At 33.3% G+C, this 13,799-nt stretch overlaps 1 protein-coding gene across 6 annotated transcripts in view; it reads left to right on the top strand.

The window, feature by feature from the left end:
• The first annotated feature begins 907 nt into the window (after positions 1–907).
• The window catches only part of LOC110036746 (bZIP transcription factor 16-like), a 30,093-nt gene continuing 17,201 nt past the window's right edge, over positions 908–13,799 (top strand). Inside the window, exons 1-4 of one of the 6 annotated variants that reach the window (XM_020741272.1) lie at positions 908–1,109; positions 1,219–1,347; positions 1,423–1,488; positions 1,574–1,660. In XM_020741272.1, the coding sequence (XP_020596931.1) occupies positions 1,291–1,347; positions 1,423–1,488; positions 1,574–1,660 (210 nt within the window). In that variant the 5' untranslated portion in view covers positions 908–1,109; positions 1,219–1,290. Of the gene's footprint in view, positions 1,115–1,210; positions 1,348–1,422; positions 1,489–1,573; positions 1,661–13,279; positions 13,780–13,799 lie in introns of those variants that run through there. The other 5 variants (XM_020741270.1, XM_020741271.1, XM_020741273.1 and 2 more) reach the window with 5 other exon arrangements.

Below are 13,799 nucleotides of genomic sequence, written 5' to 3'. Positions count from 1 at the left end.
ATTTCAAGTGCAATTGGGTAGAGAACCATTTTGAATGAGTCATGGAACAATGAAATCTCCATTTTTTGTCCCCATGTATTGGTCTTAGCCAGAGTATGGTGAGGGTATGGTGAGGGTATGGTGTACCTTAGCTCCAAAACCAACACCAGGGTCAATCCTAAGGCCAAGTAGCCCTATAGGAACTCTCCTTGAGTTCCCTCATAATGATCTTACCTACTAAGTGCTAGAGGTTAGGACCAATATGTGGAACTTCAAGTTGAGTAAAAAGAAGAGTTTTGAGTTTCTAATGGTGATGATACATTTTCTAGTTTTCTAAGACTAGTTAGTAGGAAAGTCCTATGACTAGACCTAGGCTACTAAAGAAATTTCTAGACCTCAACCAAAAGTGAGGTCAACAGTGACTATTACAAATTTTTATTTTTTTAGAAAAGTCAAGCCGTTGCCAATGAGCTCCCACCACACCTAGATAAGTGCAGTGTGAAAACGCTGTTTTCTGCGTTTTGAAAACGCATAAGCTGCCAAAAAGCAATTTACCCAAACAGGACAGATGCGTTTTCAAAACGCCACTGCACCAAATAAGCCGCCACAAACGAGCCCTTAGTATAAACCTGCTGGAATAAGAGTTATGAATAATTTTAAATTAGACTTGATTATGTTTTACCTATAAAATATCCGACCTCATTGTCAAATAAAAGAACTTCTAATTACTATGTAAGGCATCACTGAATTGTTAACAATGATCATAAAGTAAATCCGGAGGCTCATAATTCCCTTACCATTAAGAGCAAATTAGATCTAGATTTTCAATTCCGTTTCCCGTTTCCCGTTTCCCGTTTCCCGTTTCCCGGAGAATGACATCCCGTCAGTAAATCTCCAATTTACCCTCATCTGTTGCCCCCGCGTTCTCACTCTACGCTTTATGCGTTCAGCCCTTTCCTCTCCTCCAGCAATATTATGGCTGAAATGTTTTCGAATCTGAGGGGAATATGTTCTAGTTTAGCAACTGGATCCTTGCTACATCCTTCATCTTTGAGCTAATAACGGAGATCTATTTTTCAGATTGGGTCGATAGCTTCGCCAGTGAATTGTATCGTTTTCTATCCAAGCAGGTTGGGTAATAATCTTCATCTTGTTCGCTGCCACTTTTCATCCCCGCTAAATGTTTGACGATTGCTATGATAGTTTTGCTTTTTTGATCTTGGTTGGCTAGGGTTTTAGGTTGTACTGTATTGATCCATCAGTTAAGCTCGAGCTAGAGTTTTATGGCCATGCTTGAGTGAACCTGTGCTCATGGGGAACGGCGAGGCAGACACTCCTGCAAAAGCGACGAAGCCGTTAGCTGCACAGGTAATTGATATCTTCTCCTTAGAGCGTTTCATGTTCGTAGTCTTGCAATTGAAGACTTTATATTTTGTTGTCCAGGAGCAGCCTTCAGTTACCAGCACTAGCCCCGCTACACCGGTTTATCCTGATTGGTCTACCTTTCAAGTTATACACATGAGAACATCTATGCTACTCTGAATATGAATAACTATTTTAGTTGATTTATCTTTTTTAATCTTTGCTTAATCAGGCTTATTCACCAATTCCGCCTCCTGGTTTCTTCCATTCTGCGGTGGGATCAAGTCCTCCGCCTCATCCATATATTTGGGGAGCACAGGTGTTTTCTAATTTTTTTCAGCTGTGTTTGTGTTTTTTATTCTAATGTCACTAGTTTTCCTAAATTGACTTCTGAATATGTGCATCTACTGGCTATGCATGTGGAATGATGGAACTGTATAGCTACTAATGTTGAAGTTGAAGGCAGAATTTGTTTATGTGGATTTACATACTTTCCTCTAAATTCTTCTGTATTTAAATATCTAACACTTAAATTTTTAAATTTGCTTGTATAATGGCATACTGACTATCAAAACATGTGTATCAGAGGGTGTTTTTTATTATAATTTAACTAATATTAGCGGTATTTTTTATATCATAGATTCTGATTTTATATAATTAAATATAAAGATTTAGATGTTAGATATGTAAATGAAAAAGAATATTTTTAATGTAATGTTCGTGAATTACATTAGAATCTTACATTGTAGAGAGAGAGAGGGAGAGAGAGAGATTGGGAAAGCTTTGGGAATTGCTACTATAGTAAGATTAGGTATAGGAGATTACATAATCGAGGCTCTTCATGTGACTATTTATTTGTATGTTTGGATTGGAATTTGGGTGCTACAAAAAAGTTACAATATGAGGTACATGATTTTGAAAAAATGTACAAAATAGTCCCCTTAGTTTCTATAAATACAAGCAGCATATATTTTGAGTAGGAATATTTTGTTGTATATTTTGTTCTCCGATTCTCTTTTATATTTGGAAGGCAATTGCAATACAACAAGAGAATAATATCAGTAAAATAATTTTTCTCAATGAAAATGACATTTTTAATTTGCCGTTCTCTTGAGAGAACATTTAACTTCACGACAACCTCACTGTTTTTTCTTTTTGTAGAAGACTTGCTAGTATTGTAATATGTATTTATGTTCACAAAAAAACTAAATAGCATTGTTTAGGATGCTATCAACATTGAAGTTTGTACTTATTTTACATTTTATTGTCTTTTTATCCACATCAACAAGATCAACACCTTATAGATAGCCCTTTCATTTTCTAGTGAAAGGGTTATAATTGATTCATATCTTTTTTTTCCTCCCGCATTTAAATTTTTTAACTTTGCAACAATGTTGATACACAAGATAAAAGTAAAGTCTCTAAGGACAGTATAGTTGTTAGTATTCTCAAAAGGCAAGAAAAGTGAGAAAGGGAATGGTTTGGAAAAGAAAGCGAAAAAGGTTGAACTATGAGTAAGAAGAGTTGCAGTCGTCTAGTTTACATCAACAACTTCTACCGAACCTATGGTAGAAATTCTACAACCATTTGATGAATCCACACAATTATTTTATATATTTGATGCTGAACTTCCTATAGTTTCAAATATAGGAAAATTGGTGAGTTGTTTTGTACGAGTTCTTAACTTCTATAAAATTGTGTTTTTGTGGGTAGCCTTATTGGCTTTTATTGCTCTAGAACAGGAAGTTGTCCTAATGAATTTGGAGTTGATCAATGAGAAAATAATTGTTGAAGATAAAATATTTCCATCTTTTGCTGAAAAGATGCTGAATTGGAGACATTTTATTTATATTAACCAAGAGATATTATTTCATATTGTTCAATGAACAAGCTCTTTGGTGGAGATGAGGGCAAGACAATTTAGGAGTTGGAGCTGATTTTGTGGAGACTTATATAATATATAGAAAAACTACTTAAGAATTAATGTTTTGCTGTCCCAACTTGAAGAACCATAGTCAAGCTTTATTAAATTGTTTTTCTTCTTTTGGAGTAGCTTCCTGATGAGGTGAGTTAGGGATTCTAAAGATATATTTTTTTTGAAACTTATTGAGAGATGCCATCAAATCATCATTGAGATTGCCCTAGCTGTCAAAACTGGTCAAAATGGCTTGTTGTTCGCGAACAATTCGTGTTCAGTACGTTAAGAATTAAGAAGCTCGCGTTCGATTTATTCGCTAAGGAAACGAGCGAAACACAACAAATTTTGTGCTCGATATATAAACGAGTTGAACAAGAACAAAGATTAGTTTGTTCGTGTTCGGCTCGTTTTGATTTGATATAATTAAATCACACACACAGACACACAGACACACAGGCACACACACACATACATACATACATACGGTGACAAATGGTTCTTTGTTCGTGAATTACTTGTGTTTGACTTGTTAAGAAAACGAGCCGAACACAAACACATTTTGTATTTGAAATATAAACGAGCCGAACACGAACAGCCTTATAGGACCATGAAGTGAGGAGATTTACAATGCTTAATATTAAAAATGGTTAAAATTCAACTGCATGGTTACAAGAACTTTCTCATGATACACACAGACCCATAATATACTCTACAATTGAGTTATTTGAATTGGCAGGTTTGATTAAGAGCATGGTAGAGATGATGGTCGAGATGACTAAGTGAAATTGCCTCTGTCTTCACTATAAAACCAAATGGAGGTGGTGAGTGGCAGGTTTAAGGATTAACTCGTTGTTCTGAAAGCAACATTTGAAGATGCGAGGAGGACACTGCATGAGAGCATCATTGCTATGGGACCGAGAGTTGTTGTTGATGAAGTGGTTAACCATATCCTTAATATTATTCTAAGACTTGAAGATTGTGATCTTCTCAAGTCTCAAAAATTTGAATTCTTCAAAGTCAAATCAATTGCTTGACATTTGTCAAAATAGTTCTTTGTTCGTGAATTACTTGTGTTTGATTTGCCAAGAAAATGAGCCGAACACAAACAAATTTTGTGTTTGAAATATAAACGAGCCGAACATGAACAATGTTATTTTTTAACGAGCCTAACACGAGCTAAGCCCGGGCTCGCTCGTGTTCGGCTCGTTTACACCCCTGACCCCTTGTTACTCCTCGATCCTTATAGGACCATGAAGTGAGGAGATTTACATTGCTTAATATTAAAAATGGTTAAAATTCAACTGCATGGATACAAGAACTTTCTCATGATACACACGGACCCATATATACTCTACAATTGAGTTATCTGAATTGGCAAATTTGATTAAGAGCATGGTAGAGATGATGGTCGAGATGACTAAGTGAAATTGCCTCTGTCTTCACTATAAAACCAAATGGAGGTGGTGAGTGGCAGGTTTAAGGATTAACTCGTTGTTCTGAAAGCAACATTTGAAGATGCGAGGAGGACACTGCATGAGAGCATCATTGCTATGGGACCAAGAGTTGTTGTTGATGAAGTGGTTAACCATATCCTTAATATTATTCTAAGACTTGAAGATTGTGATCTTCTCAAGTCTCAAAAATTTGAATTCTACAAAGTCAAATCAATACCTTGCTAGTAGTGAGTTTGCATGCAACAATTATTCAAGAGCAAGAACCTTGCTATTGACGTTGCTTTTGATTCCATTTTAAGTTTCTTAATATTTTAACTAGATTGGTGAGGAAGATGGGCATACTTTAGATCATCCATAGTGATATAACATATTGTAATGAAGTGCTTCTCGTACATTTATTCATGGATTGTGAAGAATTTTAACTAATTTAGCCTTAAATGTAATGCAACTGTGATTTATAATATTTGTGCCAAATTTTTTTACTTATTTGTCCTTGATTTAACATGGTTGTGACTTGTGGCTTATAATTTTTATGTAAAACAGTCTAACATTGTTGTACTTGATTTATTTAATTTTGAATAGTCGTAAGAAATGACGATGATTCTTCGACAAAGTAAAAATAATAATTTTTTCATTTCAAAGGTGATAAAATCTCCAAAATAACCTTGATTGGTCATTTCTTGAAATTGCAACATATTCTGCTTTTAAGTAGTCTTGCGTTTCATTTGAATTATTTAATGGTTTCAACCATCCAGACTGAAACCTTCCTTTCATAATTATTTTCTTCAGTTCTCAGCCTTTTCTTCTTCTTTAAGTTTTTCTTTGCTTTGATAGTGAATGCTTAGAGAAAGAGTTCCAAGTTATTCCATGGATGCGAGTACCCTCATGCTTCAAATGTGATGATTATGATGACAAAGATTCTCTGAATGATTTGTGTTTGACAACTCTTATTTGATTCAAGCTCTGATGGTTGGGGATCACTCGTACTCGTTGATTAGGGATGAGTTATGATTCTATGAGGACTATTTTAGACATGCTGATGATTCACATTTTTGTAGGAGTTTATTGATATTATCAACCTTCATGAAGCCATCTCATAAAAATAATGCTCAATTCGTGCAATTATCATTTCTTTCAACATTCACCTGTATGGGAAAAAATATGGAGTATATCCTTTTGACATCTTCTTACAATAAAACTGTTAAGGGCAGGAGCATTTTATGTTTGTTAAATCATATCAATATTTTTTAGATTGGAGAATAAAATTATGAGTTGGAAAGAGAATTCTCCTTTGTTAAATGTTTATGCCAGTGGCCCGTGATGACTAAGCCAATGCTATTTTTGGATGAGTACCTTTTACTTGATTTGGAGGAGGACAAGTATGCAAACTTCTTTCCATTGAAAAAGATTGTGCTAAATCTAATAGCTTTTTTGACGCGGAAGTTGTCAAAATATATTTTTTTGTGAGTTTTCTAGCATGGCTTAAATTTTACTTGTATTTTGTGCTTCATCTTTTATTTTTTTAAATTTATTTTTAGTGAATCTAGATGTTTATCTGATGTTGGATGAACTAGAGGTGTTAAGGGTTTTCTTTTTGGAAGAGGAGTCCAAAAGAAATATACAAGTTCCCAATCAGCTAATTTCTGTGTTTGAGGAGTTTTAGGACTCAGATATCTAGATACTTTTGGCATCCCTTGGAGGTGAGGTTGCCAGTTATGCGATGGCTGCATGTCTGTCTAGAAGGCATATTCATTTTTATTTCTGATTGATGTTGAGACTCCTGTCCTTTCAATGTTAAGGCCCCATATTTAAGAGCTGCTGAAAGTTTTTCAGCTATATCTTTGTTGACTTCTCTTTAGACTCCTTATGCAATGATTATTGACCAAATGACTTTAGCTCGTGTAACTATTGCTCCTACAAATGAGATAGAAGTCACCGAGCTAAGCATAACTTATCCCAAATTTTGTTAAAAATGAAGAGTTGCTGAGAAAAAGGGCAAAGAGAAGAGAAAAAAGGTCTCTTCATCCAAACCGACAAATGAAGACTTTTGTTAAGTGGCCACAGAAGAAACCCCGAGTTTTTTCAATTCGTTTACAAAAAGAAAGTTTACCTATGGTTTGAAGATTTCAATGCGACCCTTATTGATTGTACTATTAACTTTGGGTTGCCGAAAGATGGCATATCTTCCACTACATTTGACCTTGGTCTTCTCATCTTCTCAATCATGATTATTGATAAATTTTCTTATCCTTTTACCTTATAATGATGAAAAGTGATTGCTTTCAACTGGCAAAATTATTAAATGCTAACAAGTCATTTTAAATAGCATTTTGAAGTATCAAAAAATAGTCTTTGAAGGTTCAATTCATGAAATTTGCATTGGAAAATTATAATACGATTTAAACACTGAGAAGATCACAATGAGTTGACTTTGAAGAGTATAAAGAGATTGAATGATGGATTATTTGAGAATGGTATAGCTTTGATTATAACAACAACATTGGCTTAAAAGAGAATCAATAAGAAGTGAAGTCTCATGAATAAAATTGTTGCCCTTGAAAATTTATTGAAGGGGAAATTGGAAAAGTTCAAAGTTGCCAAATGAAAAACTTTCAAGGCAAGAATTGTTTTTTTGACACATTGGCTCAGTCTATTGAGTATATAGAGCTACAAATTTTTTTTTTCCGAATCAAAGAGGGTATCAAGTTTTGTCCCGAGGAAATTAGTTTAGAAATGAGTTCTTTCTTCCCTTTGTTTATGAGATTACTGAAACATTCTGTATTTTGACAAAAGAAGAATTGAGCTTCGATGAAGAAAGTTTGACTCAATACTTGTAATTTTTTCTTTTTTGTTTTTCATTTTGTAATAACAACGCTTTAATGAAAGTTATTTTAATTTATTTCTTGTTGTCTGTGTTTTTTGCTATTGATTTGAATTTCACTTTTGAGCATCTACATACATCAAGTAAATGAATGAATCAATAGATTCTTAGGCTAGACAAAATCTAAGATCATGATCGAGTAGGCTATTGAGCTTCAATGAGTCAGTAGGTTCGTAGGCCAATTAAAATCTCAGCTTGCTAATCAAATTATTAAGCTTCAATGTGTGAGTAGACTCGTAGGCTAACCAAAATCTTAAACTATTGAGCAGGCAAAGTAAGCTTCAACGAGCATGTAGGCTCTTAGACTGATTAGAATCTCAAATTGCCTAGTTGGTAAGTTTCAATAAACAATCAGGCCCTTAGGCTGAATAGATGCATATACTTTTCAATTCTTTTTGAATATCTTTTCAAGCCTTAGGTTTTTGCCTTTTTAATTGTTTATTTGGGTAAGTCTTTGCCTTTAATAGACCTTATCTTTCACCGTATATAGTGTGTTTGTGGGGTTAAACATTTAGACTCGCATGCTAGAATTGATTTATTTGTTACTCAGTGCGAATCTTAGGAAAGAGTTGACTTTTAGTGCACCTTTTCATGAAGAATATGCTCATTGGGATTGTCTACTAATGCTTGGTTTTTGTTGAGTTGCATTGTGAGCAATATCATGTTGATGCCTGAAAATAATGTTTGAAAATATTTTAGTCGATGATAATATTTACTAGAATTTTGAATTTTTTGCAATGAAAAGATAAGGATTCATATTACAAGTTCACCATAAATCTTTGTTCTTGTATTATAACCCACACTAGAGAAATAAAATTGACTTCGTTGAATGTGGATTGTCTTGCTTTGGGCTTTAGTTCTCTTGTAGTGAGTGGTCTCATAGCTTTTAACTTATACTTATGCCAATGTTTTTATAGTCTTATAACTTGAGTTATTCTACTTTTTTTTGTTATTTGAATTGTTATTAGGAAATAAGTTTTTTTAATGTGGATCTAAGGTTTTGCACTAGAGTAGAGCGTGTTATACTTTTTTGGTCCTATATCCTACCCCATTTATTATAGCATTTGCGTCATATAAGTGATTTTTTTCCCTCATCTTTAGCTCATCTTTAGCTCATCTTATCCCTTCTTCTAGGTTAGTAAGATTCTGTCATAACTCAAGACAAAGTTCAAAATTGCAATTTTTCTTTTAAACTTCTGTAACTTAATTTCTTGGAGGCAATGACTTCAAAATTATTTTTATTTTTATTTTATATTCATTTTAATTCCTTTTGTGGTGAGTTGAAAGTCCACAATTTCGTAGATCCATTAGTGAATATGTTTGAGAGGGTTCAAAATCATTATGTTTATTCATATTAGTAAAATTCTCCTTCAAATAGATATTGTTTTGCTTAGGAGTTTTTCTCTTGATAGTGTTTTGCTTAGGAGTTTTTCTCTTCACCAATGGGTTGCTGGCATAGATTCAATGTTTCTCCCTCTCTACTCTTCAAACATAAAATTTATCATCCTTTGGTGATTCAACTTTACATTCGTTTGCTAAAGGACACCATATTGTAAAACATAGTCCATCTTATGTAATGAATGCGATCTTCTCAAGTTTGTAGGATGCATCTTAATTTGATGATAATAATAAAATGCATTAAGAAACTTCATCATTGAGAAGCATACTTAGGAGTCGACTAGGACCTTAATTCCTGGAAGCAGATTAGTTGTTTTTGGAATAGTTGTCTTTAGGTTAATGAATTCAAGACATCCTTTATTTGCCATTTGATTTCTACCCTAGATATTTCACCTCTTTGACGAATTCAACCTCTTATAATTTTTATATGTCATAGAGAATTGGTTTAGCAAGTGTTGCAACAATTGAACTTGTTTTCAACGTAATTTTGTTTGACTTTCCCATCAAAATTCAAATTTATAAAAAGAGATATTAATATCAACTCCTAGTGACTTTGATCTTTAGTAGGAAGAATGGATACTATCTCCTTTAAAGTCTAATTCAAATTTTGGATTTGATAATTTTTTCAGCACTTGTTACAAATTTCAGATAGTAAGTTCTTAATTATAATGAATAGCCCCTTATTGTCACTATTGACCTCTACCATAGAACTTCACTGTGATATGGTAAGTTAAGATGATTACTTGAAAAGTATTCAATAGACGTTTACCAAATAAACTGTTATAAATTATTGGACCATCTCAGTGATGAAATTGTTCTTTGTTGTTTATTGATCATCTCTTCTATCTAAGTACTAGCAAATGTAATTATGCCTTATTTTTCTTTCTTTTTTTGAAAAGTTGACTGGCAAGCCCATATCTGTGACAAGGGAGATTCACATATTTATCATCTCAAAAATATTTTTGTGGATAATAACCAATTAGCTCATTTTATCAATTAAGATACTATCGATTTGATACTTCGCAATTGATGTTGTGATCATGATTGCATCATTTTACGAATTCCTGTTTAGGAGTGTGTTGGTTTTGGAAAAAGGGATTGTACCGCCTTAGTCATTGGTTCTAGTGAAATAGTAGCCTAATTTATCTTTACCAACAACCTATATCTCTTAAGTTTAGCTTGGCGAGATACATTTTTAGATCTGCGTGGGTTCGACTTCAACTATGTAAATAACTTACATGTGGACGAGCTCTTTTTTGATCTCCTTCGTAGGCATAATCTCTAATTTTAATCTTTAATTTCTCAACTTTGATGAGCTCTCCAACTAAATTTTTGAATTATCAGTAAATCTTTGTGCTGCACCCTTGATCTTGATGAAAAACACAATACTTTGATGAATCCCTCATATGAGAATTTGCCTTCATTGGAGCAAGTTGCTTAAATTAGTCTTTGTTTAGAACGGTCACTACTAGCTTGGCCATTAATCCTCATAATGGAGAAATATTCAGCTATTGGGGAGTAGGCAGCGACAATGGTAACTTGTTCCTTCTTTTATTAGTACTATCTGCACTGTGACTTTTGTTTTGAACTCGCTTTTGATAGCGATGAAGTCACTAATATCTGTAAGCTTTCTCATAGCCAAGGTGAGAAATATCTCCCAACCTTGGAGTCTTAGGAACTTCACGTTGAAATTTTCCTATTTGGTCAAAGCCTTGTGGTCGACTTGAAGTCAATGCCCTCACCATATTATTGTACTCTCTTTGTATGACAGTTTGTGAGTGTTAGCAAAGCCAACCTTCTCAGCTATTGCAAATTAAATGCATAGTGAAATGGGCTTTCTTGCAGACCTTAAGTTAGAGCGGCTTATGTTGGCTCTAAATTTATTCTCATCAAGCAACATTTTTTGGAAAGTTTTAATGAAGTTCCTCAGCGATTTGTTTGGCTCTTACTTGATTTTCAATTAAGCTTTTGATTTTTTTAGAGGTTGCTATGGACTGGTGAACTGTGTAATGAAGGCTTTTTTCATCTCGACAAATACTGTAATCTTCTAGAGGGATTGGTGGGAAAACTACCTGCACGCCAATTCCTTGAAGGCTGTTAGGAAAACTAGTATTTTAACTCTTCATTTAATGTCCAATAGAGAGATGATGGTTTTAAATTAGGGGATTGTTTGCAGGGATAGTTCTTGAGGGATCTTGAATTTTGTAGACATCTGATATTTGCAACTTCCTCTTCACAATACACCTCTCTACTCAGCAAGGTGAGGGAGACGAACACTTCATTATGGAGTTAGGATAGTAGGTTTTATCATTCACTGTAGTGGAAAGTAGCCCTCTTACATTAGAATTCCTTCTTCTGATTGTTGAATCAAAGGACTCCTTGGGTAACTACACCTTTTTGGAATTTGCTGTAAAAATCCTTGGATTATCTTTCTGATCCTTTCTTCCATCTCTTTTAGTTTCTTGGTGGTCATATACTTTTAATTCTAAATATTAATAGAGATTTCTCTAGCTGCTTCTTGGCTATTTTCTATATAGTTCTCTACTTCCATTTTGGTTTTTAACATGGATCACACTTGCTGTGTATTCCATGATTTTGAATCATGAATTTTCTCCTCATGAATAATTTCAAAATCTTATTTAGCTCATGCATGTGCGTGCACGTGCAAGGAGAGAGAGAGAGTTAGAGAGTAGTTTATTTATATTATAGTAAGCTTAAATAGAAGAGATTGTATAACCGTGTTCTTCCCATGACCCCCTATTTATATATTTGGATTAGGGTTTGAGTTCTATAGAAAAAACTACATATTAAAATATATGAATAGTAAAAAAGTACAAAGGGAGACACATTGATTATTTGTTGTAAAATACAAGATATGTGTAGCTTGAGTAGGAACTCGAATCTGTGGTCAACCAGCTTAGGAGGAAGTCACTTTTTCCCTTGAAGAAGCTAACTATGTAGCACTTGAGCTTCAAGGACTATGCTTGAGGTAGGCTAGTTGGTGGGTTCAATATAAGTTTGGCAAGGCCTCCACGAGTTTTTCATTAGTTCTTCACAAACTCGGCTGGCTAATTTGCCTTGAACCAGGTTTGCATGTTTGTCTCAAGTTTGGCTGGCGAATTCACTATGAACTTGGCTTAAAAGTTCGTCTTGAGCTTTATCTAGCGAGTTCATATGCATAATTTTTGGCTTTACATCTTTTATAGTATTTATGTAAATTCCTACTTTGGTTCTTGAGTTATTGTTATTATTTTCCATGATAAAAATTAGATGAATATTTTGCCATGCATTTTCCAGCATAATACCTTCTATCCATGTGCTACACTGCACCTCTGATTTTTTTAGTGTTTATTTTGACAAATGCAAATTTTAATAACTCGATGAAATTTTGGTATGTGCTGTATATTACTCCAGAGGCATGATATGCGTGCTATATAAAACGTCTGTGCATACATAATAATCCATATACGACTAATTTGTTGTGACCTTAGAGGATTCTTATAGATTTCTGGAATTCATTCTAAAATTAGATCAAATCTAACCATTAGTTGGCTACAAGAGAGTCAACTTGGGTGCTTTGCAGTTGGGAAGCAATCTTTATGTACAGGCTTTATATGAATAATTGTTGTATGTTCGGCGATCTATTTTTTTTGTCGAGATTTGCTGATAGGCTCCATGCTAATATTAATGTTATCAATTCATTTTTGTGGCACATACACTTATGTAATGGCGAATTACATCCTGTATTTTGGACTGTTTTTATCAAAGAAGAGATTCACACTCATAATGTGTGAACCCACTATGGGTTTATTGATTTATTGTGTGACAACTTAGGGTTAATTGAGATCATTTTTTCCTTATTTTGGTTTGAAAAAATATTTTTGTTAAATATGTTTTCTTAACTATTTTTAATTTTATATTTCTAGAGATAAATCAAGCTATTTTTAGAAACACAAAAATTTTAAAGAACTGATTTGGTATTAATTTTGTTTGTTTTTTTTGTTTTTGTTTTTTCTTCTGTATTTAAAAATATATTTATTTAGAGCTTGTTCGGAATCATTTTTGTTTTTTTTTGTTTTTTTAACATGTTTGTTTAGCATGTTTTTACATGTTATTATTATTTTTTCTAAAAAAATTAAATATTCTTGAAAACTCTAAAAAAATAAGTATTTTTAAAAACAAACATACTTTAATCATAGCCAAACACTTTTTTGTTTCAAATAATAAAAAATTCAGAACAAATAAAAGAAAAAAAAGGAAATCAATAACAAAAGTGATGCTTTTCATGCCCTTTTATTTTTTATTTTGGGAAAGAATCAACTTGTTTTCAAAACACTCAAAAATGTTATAAAAATAATATGCTTTATATTAAACATAACAAGCATGCTTAGTTTCAAATCAAAACATAAACAAAACAAAATAAAAACATGAAATAGGAAAAAAAATAACAAAATCTCATACGGCCCCTAAAATTTGATGATAACCACCGATTGCACCGAACACCATCACTGTCTTTACCTTGTATTTCATTGTTGCTCCGCTGATGATTGCCGCCACCACTATATAAATAAAAAAAAAAAATAAAAAAATAAAAATGGTCTTAATTTGCCCTCAAGTAATCATATCCTTGTGTTGACGAGGTAGTCTTAGCACATTTGCATGATTCAAGAATTTATACTCTACTTGCGGTACTTTAATGAGGACTGTTTTCAGATTTCAATTCTGATGAGAAAATGGAGAGGATTATTATATTGCATGCAAGCTTGAGAAATAGTTGGTTTTGTTAGGTAAGAACCTAAATTTTTTT

Source organism: Phalaenopsis equestris, unplaced genomic scaffold, assembly GCF_001263595.1.
Source record: "Phalaenopsis equestris unplaced genomic scaffold, ASM126359v1 Scaffold210366, whole genome shotgun sequence".
NCBI lineage: Eukaryota > Viridiplantae > Streptophyta > Magnoliopsida > Asparagales > Orchidaceae > Phalaenopsis > Phalaenopsis equestris.
Note: the sequence above shows the minus strand (reverse complement) of the source record. Positions and strands in the feature narration are given on the sequence as shown.